This window comes from Morone saxatilis, unplaced genomic scaffold, assembly GCF_004916995.1.
Source record: "Morone saxatilis isolate NCDOM2014 unplaced genomic scaffold, NCSU_SB_2.0 Contig21, whole genome shotgun sequence".
Taxonomy (NCBI): domain Eukaryota; kingdom Metazoa; phylum Chordata; class Actinopteri; family Moronidae; genus Morone; species Morone saxatilis.
In genome coordinates this window covers 13,133,740-13,155,620 of record NW_023339774.1, presented here as the reverse complement: position 1 = coordinate 13,155,620, position 21,881 = coordinate 13,133,740, and the positions used below count along the sequence as shown (strand labels likewise).

Here is a 21,881-nt window from a genome sequence, read left to right as displayed (position 1 = left end):
GAGTGTGGACTGGTAGCTGGAGTGGTGCCAGTTCTCGTCCTGGGCACTGCAGAGGTGCTTTTAAGCAAAGCACTGAACCCCTAACTGCTCCCATCATGTCTATAAGCCCTGTCTGTCTGTCTGTGTGTGTGTGTGTGTGTGTGTGTGTGTGTGTGAGATTGTATTTCAGGTCTGTGTGTGGAAAAAAAAAAGATTGTGGATTCATAAAGTAAATTCTTTTTCTTCTTGATAAGAATATTTGGTCAATCTGATATTCCCGAGGTCAGAAATGAACTTTCAGGCTCGATACAACCAAATTGCTTTATAACTATTTCAGACCTGGATAGGTTACTCTGTTATTTGGTTTGTACATTGATTTGCTGTGGGATTTAATTGTGTCAGACCTCTCTAGCAATAAATTCCAACTGAATAATAAAACGTATCTTTCATGACTACGTTATGAGACAGAAACTTGGTGGTCTTATTGCAGTTTTGAGCAATAATCCATCTTTTATATGTATTTTTATTACATTGTATTTTGTTTTTATGAACAAACCAGCACAGGATATGCTCTGTCTGTATCAACAAGCCTCCAGAAGTTCATATTATCACAACTTGAAAGAACATGTCATCCTGTTTATCATTTTTCAGTCGAATGATACTGTGGGGGACTGTACCTGAGGTTCTTTTCTCTAGTACTATTAAAGGACAGTTTCAGTACTAGTTTTATTAGTAGATAAAGCTTGTATTCTCTGGAGACCTTTGTTACCATATACACTTAAAAGTCTTAGAAACAGAAAATGAGAACAAATACGGTGAAACTCTCAGGGAGGAAGAGAGCCCCAACTGTCATGTGACTTTTAGTTTAGAGACTGCAGGTGTCTTTAAAGGATGGCTCCTTATAACACAATGACAATACAGTAACATCATTGAATTGAACGTTGTCTCTTCCTGCCCAAGTCATTTCTCCAGATGCTGGTAATGCAGGTTTCCTGTTAAGGAATTCTTGTTTCCAAACCCAAACCGAGATAACTGATGAGATCACCAAACCATGACATTTTCAGACATTTTCTCAGACTTGAAAAATTTCCCTCAGAGCCACATAAGAGATTGAACAGCTGTTTTCCCAGGCCGAGAATAATTCCCTGTGATGATTAAATCTGGTTTCCAACCTTTTTTCTTGAGGAAGCCCTTTTTATATCATTGAGTAAACTGATGACCCCTGACTGTTATTTTCTATGGATATTTAATATAACCTATTCATAACAGTACAGAACAACTTATAAACTATACTTTTAACCCAAATAAAGAACCTAATAACTGCAGGAAGTTTGTGTAAAACAAACGATTTGGATTCATTTTGAGCAGTTTGTTTCAGAGATCCATCAGAGATAAGTTTTCCTGATACTTTTAGGGAACTTATTATAAAATTATCTTTCTGTATTGTTGAATTTTGAATTTATACACACTTAACAGGCATATTTTTTGACAAATTTAGTGCTTTCTTCTCCCTGATGCTTGGCCAACGCAGGACAAGGTTGTTTAGCAGAGAGCGAAGGCTCTGTGAATATATCTTGAGTTCATCTTCAAAGTTTAAATCTTAAATAATAATCTGAATTTTAAAACTAACAACTTTAAGCGAAATGCTGAGATTTATGTATACTGTGTATATTTCTTAAGTTTACATCCCTTAAAATCAAGAAGGTCTTGTGACCCCTCGTGAAGTCTAAGCGACCCCTAGTGGTGGTCCCGGCCCCCAGGTTGGGAACCACAGAACTAAACTGACCCTTGTGTAGAAAAAGGGTTCCCCTTTAAATCGAGTATGTAAGTACATTTAAGCTACATTACGCATAAGACGACAGGCACAAATTTGACAAGCCATAAAATATATAGTAGTGTATATATAAGTTGAAATGTACGTTATTTTGGAGCAATTAATAATTAGTTTATAGGTTTAGCAGTACATTTAATTACATTAAACTCTACTTACAGACATGGTTGCAGTGCTCGGGGAGACGACAGGACACCTAGCGTTGATAAATCTCAGGGACAGGATGAAAAATGATCCTGAAGGCTACACTATCCTAACGTGAGTCACTGTAACACAATTTAGTAACTAGTATTAGAATGTAGGCGCTTATAAATAGCACTTTCTCAACTGTGAAAGATGATTTGGTCTTACTTGTTATTTACTGGTTATTGCAGAGAAAGGCCCAGAATCCGGCTGTCTACGCTTGATCTGAGCAAGATGGCGTCACTGCCTGATGGCTCTTTTGGGAGAGAATACCTCCGTTTTCTGGAGGACAATGTGAGTGATCACTGATGTGTTGTAATTCTCCATTCAAAGACACATACTTACAGGCTTGGGTTCCAGATTTCATCAGACACATTTCCCCAGAGTGCTCCCCTTTTTACGTTTCTCTTTCATCTTTAGTCATGCATTCCCTTTCCTTATCTGTCAGCATGTGACCCCGGACTCAAGGGCAGACGTGAAGTTTGTCGACAATGAGGAGCTAGCTTACGTCATGCAGAGATACAGAGAGGTGCACGATTTGCTGCACACGTTGCTGGGCATGCCGACCAACATGCTGGGTGAGTCATGGTCAGTGATTACCCTTCAGACCACTGTCCTGCACAAATCTGGGATCTACAAAGTCAAATCATTTATTGGAGCTCGATAGCCAAGCAGCCATTCCTGTGAACCCGATAACTCAGGAACGCCTCGATGGAATTCCTTCAAATTTGGCACAAACGTCCACTTGGACTCAACAATGATTTAGATTTTGGTGGTCAAACGTCAAGGTCACTGTCACTTCACAAAACACCTTTTTGGCTATGACTCAAAAATTGAGGACCATATTTCACATTTGGTTGGACAATGAATTGGTGACTCAAAGGTGACAACAAAATGACCTTGACAAACACTATTTTAGTCATAGCTTAAGAATTGATGCGGTAATTATGACCAAATGTAACGTATTTGTGCACATGACGCGAATGGTCATCCTGTGAGAAGAAGAAAACTAAAGGTACACATTTTGTATAGTGTAAGAATTCATCTTTATATAATAATCAAAAATCAGTCAATAATTAAATTTATATTCACTGGAATCATACATGTGTATCAGCAATATAGTGATAAATTCCATTAAGCCAAAAAAATACACTTTATACCTTTTTTATTCAATTACTTCCAAGTATTCACCACTTGTGGATGTCAACTGCAACTTGATTGGTTGGTGGAGGCATACAATTATGGAGCAGTGATTCTGGCTAATAGTACAATCAATAGTTCATGATGTGGCTAAGCAAGAATTTGTGTGTGCATGGCAGACAAATGAAGCTAAAGGGAACACCTGCAGCAGAAACAGTTGACTGCTGACAGAACAATGAAATTCTCAGGAGAACTTAATTGTGTTGCTTCCATGTTTTCCTTTCCGGTTGTCTTTACACATTTCCTGCTTTTCAGAGCCTTTTCCACCACATTGTTGAGCTACGCTATCTGTTTTGCTGACAACATAACTAGTGGAGTGATTCTCAGATAAAAACTCGACAAAACCTTGTAAGAAAGAGGAAAGAATCGGGTTTTGCAATGAGGATTTCACAACAGACGTTTGTCTCGACACACGACTGTTGAGAGACTTCTGGTTTTCCCTCTTTTTTTCATCTTGTCCCTTGAGTTTTCCCACCTTCAGTAATGCCTCTGTCCCTTCCTGCTGCTTTCAGGTGAGGTGGCAGTGAAGTGGTTTGAAGCTGCTCAGACTGGCCTCCCCATGTGTGCTCTTGGAGCTGTGTTGGGGCCACTTCGGCTGAATTCGAGGTACAGTGTTTTTACCACAGCACAGTACTGGACCACCAAGAAACTTAGCATTATCTATAGTGCATCATAGTATAATCGCAGGTAGTAAAAAAAGTATTCGCTTAATCGCCTAATAATTTCAGTTCTGAATTTCGCCTTTTGGGCTACAAGTTTCCACATTATATCTGTACGTAACAAATTAAGATTAAAAAGCATTAGCCCTGCAAAACAAGCTAGTCTGACAAATTTTGTATCAGGAAGAAATTATTAACAGATTGCATTCATTAGGCTTTTATCCAGCTCTATTGTGTGGTACCACAGAGAGATAAGAGGAAACAGTTTGACAACTATATATCATTGTTACGGTTATAATGAACAAATGCCTGTAACCCATTTCTGTAAATTATTAATCCTTCCTTATTCAATAACTTGACAAAACTTCCCTGTGATTGTTTGAGGAACTGGGCTGTGGCCGTTTATAAGAAATAAAAAAAACAATATCTCTTTATTGTTGTATCACGCTCAAATGTTTCCTTCCTTCTGTCACCTTCTCCTAGCCGTTTACAGTCACTGTTCACTTCCTTGGGTCCTTGGGCTCTGCAGAACGGTCGGCGGTCCCGCTGCATCCTCAGCATCTTCTACGAGAGACGATGGGAGCAGAACCTCGAAGACCTCCGACAAGAGCTCAACATAGAGCCGCCTCCTGTCATACTCAGTGCTGCCAATAAGAGGAGCACCTGAGGAAGACGGAAAAAAGAGATGAACAATTCAGGAATCACAGGACAAAAGACTTTTAATAGCGGACAAATCAGAAATACAGTATAGTGTCATACTGTGGAGTTTCTGTATGAGAAGGATGTTATTGATGACTGAGGAAATGGGGAATTTTCACACTTGGCAAACTCTGACTTGTCCATTCTTACACCCTGAATGTATTGTTCTTCATGTTTAGTCAACCTTTTCTCTGAAATGTGAAACTAAGTCATTTCAACAGATGAAGTGTTCAAGAAACGATGCTACGAGACAGCAGGTAGCCAGTTCTAGGGGTCATGTTCTGTTGTTGAGAATGTGACAGAAAGTGTGTATTTGTATCACGGACAAAAATAAATTAAAAAAACTGAATTATATCCGTTATTAAATACTTGCCTATACACGAACGAGACATTTAATCAGTTGTTAAATTGGTATTTTTGTGACTAATTTTCTTCTTTAATACATCTGTGAAATTATTGAGAAATGACACAACTGCAGGTGCACGATACTAACACCTATGTGTGGGAAAGGAGCACGTGTTAAAAAAACAGTGCAGCTGCTTCAGTTATTTTTGACTCACTGTTTTATCACCTACTATATGAATGTATAAATAAATGGCTCCTTTATAGAGTAATAACGACTTTTATAGAGTAGTAACGACAAGTCAAACTGTGTGCGCTGCTTGGCAGGTGTACGAGATTAACTAATCCGGTGTCCAAAATAACCTATAAACTTTTTATAGTTAAAAGCATTTTCCTGGTGAGAAACGATTTCAAGGTTATCATGAGGTTATTTTTTTAAACGTGGTCAATTTCACAGCTCAGAAAACATAAAGAGAACATATTTTTGCTAAACCATTCTGTTAAATGTTTGTACAGCTGTCACATCATGCATTTAGTCCACATTTTGTTTTGGACACGATGCATAAAGGTAACCCACGATTTTACTCGCAATATTGACCTCTATAATAATGTGTTTAACTCCAAATCAAGGACTAAAAACCTGCTGTCATCTCTCACTATCAGCTTTTTATTGTTGTACATCGTATCTATACATTTCTTGCCAATTTCTGGGATTCAGTTCTTCCAGTTAAAATGCAAATTAATTTCAAATTTCTCTTTATGCGCAGTTGGCCCCAAAATAGTTAGTAATAGAGAGGTTGGGACCTGTTCAACCAAGCCTAAAATAACTGAAATCTGAATGGCTTTTATAGTAAGATGTTTCAACGGTTTGTCTGTTGAAATAGCGTGGCAGGCATGAAAGGGCTGTTACACTGTTACACAAATCTACCAGTATCTGGGATTACTACATACTGGGATAGCTCAGGCACGTCCCCCAAAGCTGCTGGTCTCACTGGCTGCTTCCTTCCTCTGGGTCTGGTATCAGAGGAACATGGTATTGCAGGTCACTCCACACTTGTTCCTTAATCCTAATCTGAGTTTTAAACATGAGTGTCTGTGTCTCTCACTACTCTCTCACAAAGCTAAAATGTTCAATTCACGTTCATTCATTCAGCAGGAAGCATAAATGTGCTCAGCTTTAAGTTTTAGTCTGATTGTAGTCAGTACCTGTAGCTGTCCGAGGTCCTGGAGTAAAATGTTCATCATCATGAATCATCAAAACCGCACAGTTTCATGACTCATGATGTTTGTGAAGTTGGCTGTGTGAAGTCTTCATTTGACTTTGCTGCCATCTAGTGGTCATTAGAATTAGAGGCGTTCACATACACGCCTAAATTGTAAAGGGGGCAGATACTAGAGATGCTGTTGCAAGTCCTTTGAGAGATATAAATTACAGAACTAGTGGTTTTGTAGACTCAGACATCAAATTTAAAAGTTAAACTAACCTTTATGCTCTTTCCAAAAGGTTCTTCCAATGAAAATAGGAAGCAGCATTTAACTTGCAGAGTCTATCACAAAACTGAGCAAGATCGATTATTGTTAGTCCCTACAGGACAACTGGTATTATAGTGAGTTGACTTAAATTGCCAAGTGCACACAAAACGAAACCTTGCCGTGGCGTAAAAAGGACAAACTCTATCGCTTGTCCTTGGTCTTGCACATAAATCATAGGAAACTGTTTACCGTCCGTGGAAGGAAATGGTGCAGTGCATTTCCTGTAAGGCCCCCCACGATCTCTGGTTGGTTTAGAAGATAATTATGGAGCATATTCTGCTAGACTTGTCTGATACACTCCAATACAGCTCATTTTACCCAAATATGGAAACCCTGTCTTGAATAATTAAAAGTGAATATATCTGCCGTTTAGACTAGAGCTTTTATATGAAGTAGGCTCTGTGAGATGCTTAGGCCCAACTACAGTATGTTAGTGGTTGTGATACTGTGATAACTGACTCAAATGTGCCTGCAGATAACAATGTGTTTTTATGCCTTTTCTTTATTGACTATGCTGACCTGTACAGTGTTTCTGTTTTAAATAGCTGTCATCCTTTTCTGTTTCTCCTTTGGTATATGATAAAAAAAACACATTTGGGACAAAAGGGACAAACTCAGGGCTTTTCAGCTCTGACAACATATAACATATAACAACATATAATTACAAAATGAAACCTTACACAACTTACAAAATAAGTGGTTTACTGAGTAAAATTATTTGTAGTGAGTTTGTTTGCCACACATTTAAAATAGTCCTGAATGAACCACTATAATGAACATTTTCTATGAAGACTCTTGCTGAGGCCTCATTACAGGGATGAAACTGATGATAAAAACAATCATATTAAAAACAGACCACAGCAAAAAACAATCATCAGTCAGCAAATACTGTGTAATATGATCAGCAGATGAAGAAATCTATTAAATTATTAAAAACAGTAAAAAAAAGAATCAGCAGCTACTAATAGACAATAAAATAGAATAAATACAAAGTGAGGCCTGTCATAATTGCACAGATAGAGGATCTTTAGCTGCTGATTTATATTTACATTAGAGAAAGTCATCTTCTGACATTTCTTCACATGTTTAAGGTAATTTAGTTTTTTTGTAGTGTGGGTGTTGTGTCAGTGCAGTATGGTGATACTGCGGTCAGTCACCGCACACGCCAGCAGCAGCGGGACGCTGAAGGGATGTGTGACAGAATACAGCACGACACTGGAGTCCGGCTCGTAAAACAGCAGCGTCTGAGTCGGCCAGTCCAACAGCAGGCCGATCCTCTGGGGTCTCCTCACAACCTGCAGGGGAACCTTCTTCCCTGCGTGGAAGAAGGAGTAGTCCCCGTCGTAGTGAGACAGCACCCAAGACTGACTGTTGTAGCCCAGCCGGGCCTCGTTCCCAGAACCTTTGCGCTCCAGAGAGGTGTAGCAGACCCCGACCTTGAAGGCAGCACTCTGGCCGACATCCACCATCCAGCTGTGAGTGCCGGAGGACACAGACACTGAACCCAGTGCGTTGGGCCAACAGTCGAATCGTGCTGGGTCGTAGCGGGGTGATTGGCGAGATTTTTTGTTTACGAAGGTCAAAGTGCAGAAGTCGTCAGACAGGGACAGGAGAGGGCTCACTGTGCGCTCGTCAAACTTTAAATAAGATGATCTCTGAGCTGTGGGAAGAGGACAAAGATGGGTTGAATGTCGCAAACTGATGCATTTCTAGAAACATGTTACATTTCATTACTGTAAATCAACCCCCACTGTCACAGCTCGTTGCCACACACAAGGATGTCAGAGTGAGGGTGGGCCACTGAGCTGGTCACTTCCTGCCACCCTAATTACATTATGACGTTTGTCCACCTTTTAGATTTTCATGAGTGACCCTCCTATTGTTTGATTTTCTTCCTTTTCCTCCCATGTTTAGATTAATCTAAACCTCTGCTCCCTTCCATTAGTTAAAACAGTAACACAAAAACCATCAGGATAAAAATGTAGTGCATGTACAATTTTGAGATATTTATACTTCTATTGATGTATGCAGTGTAGTTTTGTTTCAGTTACTTTTTACTCCACTATTATCATGCAACAGCTATGCAGTAGTTCATTTTCTGATTAATATTTTACATACAAAACATTTATCATATATTCACTTATAACATACGATGTGTTGTTATTAATTGAAATAGTTACTCTAGTACTCTAAGACTGAGAGGAACCATTCTGCATAATATGGGCTTTTACTTTTAATACTTTTTTTTCTCCTTTGTTATTTTCTTGGCCTTTTATTGCCTTTACTGGATAGAGTCAACCGAAGACAGACAGGAAAGGTGGGCAGAGAGCAGAGGGATGAACGCAGCAAAGGGCCGCAGCGTCGGACTCGAACCCAGGCGCATGCAGCCCAACTCCGTACAGCTTCCGCCACTGAGACTAACTGGGCCACCTTAACTTTTAACTACCTTACAGTACATTTATATTGATCCTTTTACTTCAGTGATGAACTGGATGGAGGTCACAAAAAGACAGATTCAGTTTTCTCATTGAAAAGTTTCTGTTTGGCAGAGCTGGCAGAAATACACACATCATTTCAATAGCACAGACATAATTCAACTACTCAAGTAAAAAGTGAAAGGCAGCCTTTAAAAATAAATCAAAGTATAAAAATATTCTCTTGGTTTCTCAGAAGGAAATTTCTACCTGCATGTTCTGTGCAAATCAAACTAAAACTTCAAATAGGGTCGAGTCTCCCTGTGGTCCGTTTCATCATGTTACATCTGTCATGCGTGATACGCTTTTGATGTTGGGAACATGTGCAATGATGCAAAAAAGGGGGAGAAAAATCAATAATTGGCCTCTAATGCATTAAAGCTAAAGTGATTGGCCTGTTTACGTAGTAGAAAGTACAGATATTTGTGTAGAAACGTAGGGTTTAAAAGCAAAAAGTTAAGTAAAGTACAGATACCTGAAAAAACGACGACGACGAAAGTACTAAGTATTTGTACTTTGTTACTTCCCACATCTGCTGTTGGGAGCATATATTAGCTATTGTTATCACATACAAGTATTCATCCTGTACAAAATAAGCTCTCCTTCAGACTCCCTCTGTCTATCCAAGTAAAAGGCCTATAACTGCTAATTACCACCATCAGTGTAAGTAAGATTGAATAAACATCTACTAACCATTCGGCCCCAGCAGTACTGCAGTGGCCCACAGACCTCTGAGCAGCTTGCTGTCACTGCAGCCTGGGTTCAGGTTGAGCTGGTCTGTGTCACAGGGCTCCCCGACCCCCTCTGCTTCCTCAATCCTGATGCAAACACGCACACACAAACAGCAAGAGGAGAAGAGATATTACACATCTGGGACTTCCTGAGCAAGAAAGAATATATTCACAAGCATGTCATGTGATAGACGATTACCTTTCAGCTATCTCCTGGACACTAGTCTGAAAGACGAGAGAGGAAGAAAGTGTATTTTAGTCATTTATGACCGTTATCTGGATACTATTATTTGAGTTCCTCTATTCTTTATAGCTCTTCTCACAATGATCTTAGTGATCCCTAAACTCTCCCTTCCTGACAAATATCTCCCAGTCTCTCACCGCCAGCTGCGTGTCTGGAGTGTGCGTCAGTGTGTGCACTAGGCCGGAGCGTGTTTGTGACAGACTCGCCAAAGCCTGGCTCCAGTGGGCTCTCTGGGTGAGGAGACACTGCTCCACCCGCTCCTCCTCTCTCTGCACCCCCTCCAAGAGACGCTGCTCCTCCTCCTCCAGGGCTTCACGTGCTGCGCTGACCTGAGCCAGGACCTGCTCCCTCGCCCTGCTCGCCGCTGTCTGCACCAGGAAAAGAGGAGAGACGGGTGGTGTTTGGAAGAGTTATTAATTATTATTATTAATCTAAATTAATTACAGTACTGCACATACTGTGATAAGGACTGTATCCATATTACCCATTCCTTCTTAAAATTGCTTGTTTTGTCAACCAATAGAGGTTCAATTTACGACCAGAAAAACAGGTAAATCATCATATTTCAGAAGCCTATACCAATGAATGATTAGCATTTCTGTTACTTGAGAAGTACTGCAATCATCAGGATTGTAGACTATTAACTAACTTATTGATTAATTGACTATTGTCCTTTTTAGCAAAGACATTTCGACGGCAATAAAAGCACAGGTGTAAATAATAAAATGGCTGATATAGCTGCTTGTTTTAGAGTCCTGGTATTGTTCACGCTGTCTCACTGTCACAGCTTACTGGGACAAGAACAAAGCTATTGTTAATGTTATTAGTAACAGTTGTGATTTTGCTGTCTGCTGTGTTGTTTTAGCACAAAAAAACAAAACAAAAGCTGATTTCTGAATAGTGGGGAAGTCACAGCAAGGCATTTGACAACATCTCACATAAGTTTTATCCTCAATCAACTCCTGCACTTCATTTATTTCTATTAGAACCTGTGATTACCTTCTACCCTCTAGAAAATAAGACACAATGGCTCTTAAAGCGGCTATGACCAATATTTTTATAATAAAATAAAATATAAAAATGTTAAATGGGTTGCTGATAGTGTTGAGAATTATCACTTCTAGCGAGTTTATACTCATTGTTTAACAGTCTGACTCGCACTTACTCTTTTGGTTTGCTCTCATAACTCTTATAATGTCATTTTTGGCCACAGCAGACAGCTGATTTCAGTGTAATACCTGCTCTGTAACTGCTGGACATGTAAATAAGCAACTGTTTACCAACAAGTTTATCATATAAGTTTAAAAGCTGATAATCAGTATCAATGTTGCATTCACAACGTTCTTCTGCCCCAACATGGTCAAAAAATGTTGCATTTTCTTAAAGGTCGAGTGCGTAGAATTTACTGACATAAATAGCGGTGTGGTTGCAGATTACAACTCCCTCACCTCACCCTCCCACTCCAAGCATATAAGAGAAACTACACACACTAAAGCCCCTATCTGGAGTTGAGTGTCTGTCCTGTAGAAATATGGCGGTTCAACATGGCAGCATCCGTAGAAGAGGACCCACTCCTCTACTATGAATATGATATACTATTTCTTTCTTCTTTCAAAATAAATCTTACATTAGGGAACATGTCGGTCAAATAGCGCCACTGCCCAAGTATCTGTTGCTCATAAGCTTCAAACAAACACTTGATGGTGGGTGCCCGAGGATGTTAATAACATTTGATACAATTAACTTCCCACACCTGATCGTAAACAAACATATACATTGGTAGAGAAACACATACTGGTTTAGTGATAAGGTATCTACAGTTTGTCTTTCCTGTATCTGTTGTTTACTTGAGGTTTGATTTGCTCGTAGTAACCTGTTACCTAGAAAACTACTCATGCATGACCATAACTCGGACCACTTTAGACACCCACTGTGTTCAGGGAGGTTAATAAATACGGGTCCACTGAAAGAGGCAACCTTTGCTTTGTTGCATGGTGGTGATAAATGCACTGAATCAGCAAACACAACCTCTATTTCAAGGTGTACTTAACTAGTTTCTTTCTTATTCATGCATTTTCAACAGCAAAATATTGCATTAAACTTTTGTTTTGAATAAAAAGATCTTAAATCGCTTAGCTGTCATTACCGGTAAGTGAACGAAAAGAGGCAATAACATCAGCTAAGAAAGCTGAAATTAACTGATATTCCATGCATTTTAAGTATGTTAGCATACGTGTGTAAGTATCTGTATGAATTAACATATGAGATTGTTTTTTTTTTCCATACACCATTTCTTTTCCTCTCCTTGTTTATGTGACATTAACTGCTTCAAAGACGTGCTGAGGCGATTAGTCCATAACTAGTCACTCAATCAAGTTATTTATCAGGCAAAAAATGCCAAACATTCACTGGTTCCAGCTTCTCAAACGTACAGATTTTCCACTTTTCTCCGTTTTATTTCATTGAGTAATACGTCTCTTTGGGATCTAGTGAATTGTGATGACTGTTTTCCTTCTATGTTCTGAATATAATTGAAGAAACAGTTGATAGATTAATTGTTTAATCAATGGGAATAAAACATTATTTGGGCTGCACAATATGGTAAAAACATTATTGCGACACAGATATTGCGATATGATTCACGAATATTGCTTATCATCATTACATCACAAATGTAATTATTATTGGAAAAAAGATTAAAATCATGACAATGTGAAATGTGTTGGAGTCTGTATCAACATGTTTTCTTAAATCTGGAGAACAGATTTGTTGGCCAGGGCTTTATATAATGCTGTTCTATCACACATTTTACCCTTATATATATGTATATTGCCCTTATTATACTTATTATTTACTACTTATTATAGGGGTCAGTATCCACATACACAAACCCAACACATGTCTGCAAGGCACATGTGACTGTTTCAAGCCAATGTCAGATCGTACTTGTAGGCTCCACTGAGTGTATTAGTATTAAAGCTGGTACTGCCTCTGTGTCGTTATTAGAGTGTGGTTGAGTGGGTGGGGATCAGTGGCATTTCTCACCTGAAGCTTTTGTTCTTTGGCTGTCAGTGTCTGGTCGATAAACCTCTCAATCCTCAGTGCCTGCAGCTGTATTTTCTCACACACATCCACCAGTTGGTTCTGGTGACAAGACACAGACACACAGACACACACACACACTGCGGTTTTTAGAAGCCCATCAAAACACCTGAACATCATCAGCTGGAGACTTAACAAGAAAATCCTGTCTTTTCAAATACCACGCAAAGGAATCAGCGAGAAAAAACTACTTGCAAAATGTGACACACCCAAGAAAGAATGATGAAGTACACATATTACACTTCAAATACATTAACACATTTTTTCACACATTATCAGCTACCATCCTCAACAAAGAAACCAGTTGAAATAGGGAAAAATCCACATTTCTTCTCATAAAAATAAACTTTTCAAGTAGAAAAGTACCAAAAGTGAAATATAGGCAAAATAAAGAAGTTAGAAGGCAATCTCTTTCACATAAAGTGAAACCTACCTATCCTGCAGGAATCCTCAGAAAAGAAAACATTATATTTATCTTAAAAACAATCAATAACATACCACAATTCAGTCAACACAAAAGAAGAAGTCAACAGCTGTTGGATATGACTACAGTTGTATGAACACCTCCACACACTCACCCGGACTGCGGTTACTCTGGTGGCCAGAGGGGTCACAGTGTGTCCGTGGCAGGGGCCCACGGTGGCGCAGTGGGAGCAGATGAGCTTCTGCTCGGTGCCACAGAACCAGTCCAGCTCCGACTCATGCTTTACGCAGAGCTCACACTCTCCAGAGAAGATCCCGGACTCGGTGTCGGTGGTCGCAGCGGGTGAGCTCGACACCGCGGTGTCACCCGCCCGCTGCTGCTGCTTCCCTCCGCCGCCCAGCACGGTGAAAATAGGCTGCTTACAATCCATCGGCCCGGTTTTCACCGCGTTTAAAGCGTCCTCCGGGTCAGCCGATGGAGACGAACATGTTAACTCGCACGTTATGAAGTCCTCGCTCATGGCACAATGAGGCAACAGGTGCACCCGGCAGAGCAGGAGTCGGTACAGTGCTGTAATACAGGTGTAACAGGTGAGCGGAACACGGAAGTAACACGGACATCAGAGGTCAGAGCTGAGAGGGAGGAAAAAAAAAGGTTTCTGCTCTACTAGTTTTCAGTTGTTTGGTTTTGGCGTCAGCTGATAACCGTCTTTCAATTTTAACTCACGTTGTAATGAGATTTGTAACAGTAACCTATAAAGTAACAAGTTGCTTATTATAAAGCCTAATGTGTAAGCTTGCTTTATTTCCTCTTTTAGGTCGCTTAAAACTTCTCAAATGTTCAGCTGTGACATACAGAGAAACCTAACCACAGGTAGAAAGTAACTTCAGGTAGACTAAATGTGGTGATTTACTTTTCTTTAAACAACCAAACCAGGCAGTGGCTTTAACTTCATGGTTAGGTATAACAAAAACATGTTGCATACACATGAATGCGTCAAGAACTTAAAGGTACAATCCGATTTTAAATTAAAGGACAAAAAATAAATAAAATCACAGGATTTGAACCTGCTTTCCCATATGATGTATTTCAGGACAAATACAAAATCAACATCTTATTCATGTTTTATGATATTGTTTAAGGTTTGCTTACATCTATGGTGTTTGTAAATAAAGTGATAAAACGCTATTTTGATTTATAATCTAATAAATGTAGGTTTTTTTCATCTATAACTTCTCAGTTACAAATGTGTAGCCTAATTTATGTGGTCAAAGAAGACTGACTTGGCTTTTACTGTGAAATAAGGCAATGCTGTTTAAGACATTAAGATGTTTTTCCAATAAAGATATATCACACTATCACCTGTATGCAAAACAACATGTTATACTTCACAACAGACAAAATTCTTGACTCACCTGTCAACTTTAACTTTAATTCCTAATTTTGTTAGTTCATGAGTACAATTATCACCTTAGACAACCGAATTTTGTAAAATTAATGAATCCTGAAATTATGTCAATTATAAGTTGATAAAAAAAATATTTTTTTTTTCTGAATGATGACTTTTTACTTAACTTGCAGTCTTCTTCTTTTCTCATTAGTTTTTTTATTATAGCAGTCAAAAACGTCCTCTGTAGGTATGTTAATTGGGCATGTTACTTATGTTTACCACAACTGTGAGGAAACTGTGGAACAGTAATCATATTTTCCAGGGTGGATAGGTGTGATAGACACACAGTTTCATCATATGAGTGTACCCAGGGATCAACAGCCACACCTCAAAAACAGCTCGGTTTAGCAACTGAGCAACACCCACAGTCTGGAAAAGCTTTTGATTCCAGAAAGAATAACTTTCAGGAAGACCAAATATACATGACGAAAGATGGTCCACCCTTATAAATGGCCAGGTCCATTAATTTAAAATGTCTGTGCAGTGAGATTTCTCCTCTTTCACAGTCTGTCATGTGATTGGTGAGAAACTTGAAAAAGATCAAATAATTTGCTAATATGTTCTTTAATCCTTCTGCTGACTTGATATATGTTAGTAGAAAATCATTTCCATTTATATGCCAGTGTGACACATTGTTTCAACTGTGAATTTTAGTATTTTTTAGTATACTTGTGCCCTTTTCTACTAATCTGTTTAACTTTCACCATGTAGATTCTAATATTACAAGTTCCCTGTTAACCTGGTTAAGTATACTGAAGAGGAAATTTGGGCAAACTTTTTAAAAGAAAGACAAGGCTTCACTTAAGTTCAAATAAAATACTTTTATACTATAGGTACATTTGGGACGAAACAGATGAAATTTCAAGCAATTCAATCCAGCACAATGCAGCTCCTGCTCCTCCCAACTCCGTGTCTGGAGTAACTGGATAGGAGTGATTGACAGAAGAGAGTCATGCCGGCTGAGAAAAGGTTGGTTTCCACACATTTCACTTTGAAATGAGAACAGCAGAGGCACAGGGCTGCTATTGTTTTCAACATAAGAAGCTTTTTTGTCATGGGTAAAAGTCCTAAACAAAAGACATACAGAAGCAAAGAAGGGATTTCAGTATGTTTGTTGTGGAAGAAAGAGCCGGATACATGAATAGCTACATGGTGTAAAGAGTGGAAAACAACAATAAACAAAAATATTAAGTAATTATTAATAATTAAACTTTATTAAAACAATAATGACACTCCTCCTTCTCTCTTTATACAACCTGTTGAGTTTTTTTTTAACCTGACAACAACACATTCATAATCCTATAGTATTCTTAACAACTCAACAAAAACATAATGGGAACTCTGTAACTGTCTTATATTAACTCACTATTTTTAAATTGAAGATTTCTCAAGTATATACTTTTTTCTAAAATTCAAATAAATAAACAAAAACAAAATCCCCCCATTTGTTTCTGTAATACAGGTCCTGTTCTCCAGAGGGTGCTCACTCACTGGACTGATCAGTTGGGATTGGAAAGTGAAGGTGCTGGTGAAGGTGGCTTTTATGCCTTTATTTGATAGAACAGCTGGAGACAGACAGGAATGGGGGGCAGAGAGAGGAGATGAAACGCAGCAAAGGGCCGCAGGTCGGATTCGAACCCTGGGCCGCTGCAGCAAGGATTCAGCCTTGGTACATGCACATGATATGCTTCATTCATAATGAATCATCCTTAATGACTAAAAAAATATTTTACTCCCACTCTGCATTTCACCCACTGCTCCAATTGGGATGCAACAGTTGTGTTTCTTCCTTCTGGGGATGTATTTACTCATCTATATTTACAAGTTTCCTTTCACCAAAAAGTGTGTTACTTTTACAAATTATAGGCCTTGTAGTAAGCTAAGCAGAACAATAAGCCTCAGTGTTCTACCATATGAGAATCACAGTGTGTGGGGAAGAAATCAGTTTAATAGTATTTATTACTGGCTTTACAAAAGTCAAAGTGATAAAAAATAAAGTTTTGTTGGTGTATGATTTTTTAAAATGATTATTTCTTTCTTTGAGTTTCTGCAGTAGCCGAACTGCAGCATCGTCATACTGATGTACAGTTTATACTGCATACTCAATGGTCCTGTATCAAGCAAATGTTGTACACTATGTTGTCAAACACCACTCAAATAGTTATCTGGATATAACTCCAGTTCTATGAGTATGTGCGCACCCCTCTCATGGGCTTAATCATTGGGCCTCTGAACCTGTAGGGGGCAGTACCCTCCTCCCCCTATTAAACCCCAGCGCATGTGTTGCTCGTCTCCCTTTGAAACTCACCAACAACTGGACCAGCTGGTTAGAGGGTTATGCATGTACTCATTGAACTGGAGATACATCCTGGTAACTACTATTTCTGTTTCATACATGCTCCATCCTCTTAACAGGCTGCGCTATTGGTTAAAACCTAGGTGAAGGCTGTAGGGGTGAGATGTACTCTCTGTTGAGCCCGAAAAGGTCTGAGCCCTGCCAAAAGAAACAGAACAAAAGAAAAGAAAAGAAACAACAGCAGTCTGCCAGCTGAGTACTGGCCATCTGAACATCTACAAGACTCTAATCTGCTCAAGACGAGCACCAAGCATTGAAGGGGAAACAAAGTCAGCAGTCTTGTCCCTGAGATAGGACAGCACAAAGGTGGAGATGGAGGACGAGGTGGCTGCCACACATATGTCCTCCACTGAGACACCCCTGAAAAGTGCATTGCCTCATAGCCCCTGCTGACTGCCTTACAGATCCAGTGAGCAAGCCGCTGCATAGACAGAGGTTCTCCTGGGGACCGACCACCAGATGAAGAACCAGGACCTCCTGAGAACCACCATGTGCTACAAATGCCAGGGAAGTGCACGCAGGGGACACAAGGTGTGTACATGCTGTTGGTGTAGAGAGGAGGTAAAAAAACCTTCATCTTAACATAAGTTGTCTTGAAGGAAGAAATGGTTAACAACTGAAAAGACAGATTTAAAAGCAGTTCCACCCTGTTGTCACTGATAACCGTTAACCGTAACCATTCTCAAACAGGTCCTGCAGGAAATCCAGGATGCACCAGTGCCTACCAAAGAGATGAGTAGGCCATGGAGGTGGATGGGGCATTTAATTGTTAAACAACAACTGCATCTGGGAGGCTTTGACTTTTCAGTCTCACCTCCAGACCATGAAGCGGTGTCCCAGGATAGGACGGAAGATCGAGTGTCAGCCACAGACCTCAGTCCTGCCACCACTATTCAGACCAGGCCTGGGTACCACCTGGCACCATGACTCTTCGATGCCATAGCTATTACTGACAGGTGCTGCAAGGTCTTCCAGCTAACTAAGTTAATGTTCTTCTTCGCAGACGCGATGGTCATCCTCCTTGTCAACACCGACCAACGTCTTGGGCCGAGCCGTCCTTCCATCCAAAGCAGGCTAACTTGGAGGGAGCTGACTGACTTGGTGAAGCGCAGCCTCCTCCCGGGGGAGTTTAAGGCACGAGTCAGCCTCAAACTGATGCCTCTGACCCAGAGCAAACAGGAATCATTGTCGTCAGGAGGAACACAGCTTTGAGGAAGATATGCCAGCCAAAACTTTTTCTGCAACACCCACTGGTGAATTTTAGTGTAGGATCTGTTCTTAAAGGGGCTGAGTAACAAAGGGCGACAAACAAAACATGCACTGAGGTTTTAATAGGGAGAGCATGCTACTCACCCATTGGGCGATGAGTGCATAGCCTCCAGAGGGCAAACCGACTGAGGAGCAGAGCATGTACAAAATAGATGAAAAAAAGGCATGGATGTGTAAGGAAAATCTCTTATCTGGCGCATAGTGCATGTGCATATGTGTATAAATAATGCAAAAAAGTTTCCTGGCTTCAGGGTTTGCTTCTGTGTTGTGCACACAGGTGCTTTAATGTTTCCCCTGCTGGTCCCGCAATGATGTCACACACATATCAAATAACTTCAGGGCTTTGGAAAAGTTTGAAAAATATAAAATCTTTATTATTACAAAGAGTAATAATTGACATAGTTTGCAGTTCTAGGTGTCTTGGTGTCAGTTTTATGGTCGTCTCTGTTATAATGCTGGTCTATAATAATACAAATAATAATAATAAAAACTTTATTTATACAGCACTTTTCAAAACGAAGTTACACAATGCTTTACATTGTGAGAATGCCAGGGTAGGAATTCGTTGCTATAAAGACAAATTAGAAGACCCAGCTCTTAATACATCCACGGTAAAAGGTGATAATCCCACCCAGCCGTCAAACATTTCGCGCGAAAATGGCTGGAAGTGGTCACGAGAGTGTAATGACGTAATAATTTAAAAAAGGCGGCCCTTAGAAATACTCGCTTCCTATTGGGCAGCGTGGTCGAACGCCCGGCATTAAAAAAAGCAACGTCGCGTTTGATTGGACGGTTGTGTTCGGTGGCTCGTCCAGCCCCGCCCCCCAGCAGCTCGCTCGGCTTTCCTGCGCCAGCAGCGGTGTGTCACCGAGGTTGGGCTGCTGCCGGAGAGACCCGGAGTCAGGGCGAACACCCAACCAGTGAACCCGAACTGGCATCTCGGCGGGGCTGAGGGGCTGCCCCTGCGAGTTTTAAACCTGAAACACCGCTTAGGTTGGACCCTACGCCTCTCTCTGTCACCGCCGCCCGCCCTCCTGATGTCGGACTTCAAGCTCGGGATCGTGCGGCTCGGCCGTGTGGCCGGGAAGGTGAGCTGGATCCAGCGCTGCCATGTGCGGCCGGGGAAGGGCCCGCGGGACGCACAGAGAGGCGATGGAAAAACAGGTTCCGCGGTGATGAGTCGGTGCTAGTCAACCGCTTTAGTGGTTAGCACGCCTCCGTGAGTAGCTCAGCTTTTCCGATTTTAGCCGCATTTGAACGGATTAGAGAAGCCGGCCGTGCCGTGCCGAGCCGAGCCAGACGGGTTTTCTGTGCCTCCACACAGTCTCACTGTGAAGCTAAAGCTAACTAGCATGTAGCAGGTTACATTAGCTGTTGGCTAACGTCAAACGATGGAATAGCGCCAGAAAGGTAAACACAGGGGCGGGGGGGGCTTTATATTGACGTTACCGGTGTCGGGTAGTGTAGAAACGGAGGAGACGGCTGTGTTTTTTAGCCTTTTCGACCCCGGTGCATGTGATGTTTTATTTTTCCTAGCAGTCGGTGTTAGCAGTGCCACGCTAGCGTTAGCTGTGTTATTTGGATTACACGGTGAAGTGTCTGCTAATGAGGAAGCCGTCGCCATGCTCCCCATCAACTGGCTCTTTTGTGCAACGTGACAAAGCGCCGACAGCTGTGGGCAAAACGAATAAAAAGAAAGGTGCATCGTTTTAGTTTGTTTGTTTGTTTTTAAGTTACATAAGTAGCTCTCCACATAGATGTGACGTTAAAACTAAACTATGGCTGAATGTTGGTCCAGAAATGCCCCTGGCTGCTCTCCTCACAAGACTCTCACACTCGGGATAAAGTGCGTCCCGTTTTTTTTTGTTTTGAGCTGCCCACCTGCTGAGTGACGGTCATATAACTCATCTACACGATGTCACTCCTGTTAAGAGCCACACAATAGTCTGGCAGTCAGTGTCACATTGCATGTTTCGACCTTTTGGTATGTGGACACGCTGCTGTGTTATACCATGCTCAGTGTAGCGTGGGGCGACTGTGTTGGTATCTCATCACGTGGATTTTTAAAAGTCCCATCTACTAACAGAGAGAGAGAGAGAGAGAGAGCTCAGGTGGCCCATAAATAACTGTTGCTCATGTCAGGAATAAATTTGAGGTGAAGTAATGCTGCTGCTCGGTTGTAAATGTTAGTGTTAAGCCCATTTTCCTTTGGCTGGTGGGAGTATTGTTGCCCTAAATGTGACATCCCCCTGTTTATGTCCGTGTTGTGGCTGCATACGTTCAAATGCCCAAATACAGGTTTGAACGCACCTTCAACCACTTATTGTTTGCGACTGTTGTCCTCCCCCTTTTTAATGAACCAGAACACATACACTAAAGCCACATTTGGATCTGGTTACGGGGGTGGTTTGTAAATTGATAAACAACAGGAGGTGGTCCAGCATTAGACAAGCTTCCTCTGCTGGAAGAAATGCCATTTTCCAACCACTGGGATCTCCAAATGATTTTATAAGTTCTCACTAATTTGATCATCTACTTGTAATATCTAATTATTTGAGTAGAAAGTTTCAAACTACTAAAACAACTTGTGAATCGCCTGAATGTGGTAGTTTTAAATGCATGTAATCACTTATGAGCTTGTAGGTTCCTGCTCTCGCACACTTTCTCCCCTTTGGATTCCTCGTTAATGTTCCTAAGATTGTTGGTTTTAGCGAGCAGGCCGTGAAATGCTGCTGCTCCTGTAGGAGTTACTGTGTTAACAATCTGCCTCCATTTTGTCATTTTAGACAAAATACACACTGATCGATGAGCAGGACATACCGCTTGTGGAAAACTATGCGTTTGAGGTATGCCAAGAGGACCCAGCTACAAACAAATTATGTTTGAGTATTCCTGTTACTGCTTTTCTCATAGTGCCAGTGTTAAACGGTGACATTATCCATTTCCAGGCGCGCATGGAGGTAGACGCAGATGGCAATGGAGCTAAGATCTTTGCCTACGCTTTCGACATTGGCAAAGGCCGCTGGGCAGGAAGGCCGCTACACGAGCTGCTCTGGTAAGTCATTTGTTCGTCGCATTGCCCGTAGGATAAAGACTTTATTACTGCGGGAGCATCTGGGGTCAAGACCCTGTGTTGGCGGGTGTTCATATTGAGACGGCGTCCTTGATGAGGTCCGCTGATCGCAATCAACTTTAAGTTCTGAATAGGACCCCTGGATACAAATGAGTATGGTTTCAACTGTCTGATCAATAAACCGTTAAAGCTGCGAGATGAATGCTGTACAGGCCACTTTGCAGTCAGTAAAACCATAGACAATCCAGAGAAACGCATCAGATCTATCTTTCTTAGTACTTCTGTATCTTAAGAAACAAGATTTGTGAAATAAAGAGCTGTGTCAGGTTAGT

The 21,881-nt window shown here is 40.8% G+C and overlaps 3 protein-coding genes across 5 annotated transcripts in view; 2 read left to right on the top strand and 1 right to left on the bottom strand.

Moving 5' to 3' along the window:
- Nucleotides 1-4,940, top strand: part of coq4 (coenzyme Q4 homolog (S. cerevisiae)) — a 6,893-nt gene extending 1,953 nt beyond the window's left edge. For all 3 annotated transcript variants that reach the window (XM_035667973.1, XM_035667972.1, XM_035667971.1), the window contains exons 3-7: nucleotides 1,972-2,068; nucleotides 2,185-2,287; nucleotides 2,442-2,571; nucleotides 3,706-3,799; nucleotides 4,336-4,940. In XM_035667973.1, coding sequence (XP_035523866.1) covers nucleotides 1,972-2,068; nucleotides 2,185-2,287; nucleotides 2,442-2,571; nucleotides 3,706-3,799; nucleotides 4,336-4,519 — 608 coding nt within the window. In that variant the 3' untranslated portion in view covers nucleotides 4,520-4,940. The remainder of the gene's footprint in view (nucleotides 1-1,971; nucleotides 2,069-2,184; nucleotides 2,288-2,441; nucleotides 2,572-3,705; nucleotides 3,800-4,335) is intronic.
- A 2,351-nt stretch (nucleotides 4,941-7,291) lies between these two features.
- On the bottom strand, nucleotides 7,292-13,976 carry bspry (B-box and SPRY domain containing). Its single transcript, XM_035667970.1, has 6 exons — nucleotides 13,556-13,976; nucleotides 12,921-13,019; nucleotides 10,013-10,243; nucleotides 9,831-9,856; nucleotides 9,594-9,718; nucleotides 7,292-8,086 (listed from the first exon to the last, which is right to left on the bottom strand). Exons 1-6 carry the CDS (start codon nucleotides 13,919-13,921, stop codon nucleotides 7,551-7,553), a joined length of 1,383 nt encoding a protein of 460 aa, XP_035523863.1. The 5' UTR covers nucleotides 13,922-13,976; the 3' UTR covers nucleotides 7,292-7,550.
- A 5,327-nt stretch (nucleotides 13,977-19,303) lies between these two features.
- Nucleotides 19,304-21,881, top strand: part of zmynd19 (zinc finger, MYND-type containing 19) — a 4,042-nt gene continuing 1,464 nt past the window's right edge. The window contains exons 1-3 of the mRNA XM_035667391.1: nucleotides 19,304-19,564; nucleotides 21,263-21,322; nucleotides 21,425-21,531. Of these exons, the coding sequence (XP_035523284.1) occupies nucleotides 19,514-19,564; nucleotides 21,263-21,322; nucleotides 21,425-21,531 (218 nt within the window). The 5' untranslated portion in view covers nucleotides 19,304-19,513. The remainder of the gene's footprint in view (nucleotides 19,565-21,262; nucleotides 21,323-21,424; nucleotides 21,532-21,881) is intronic.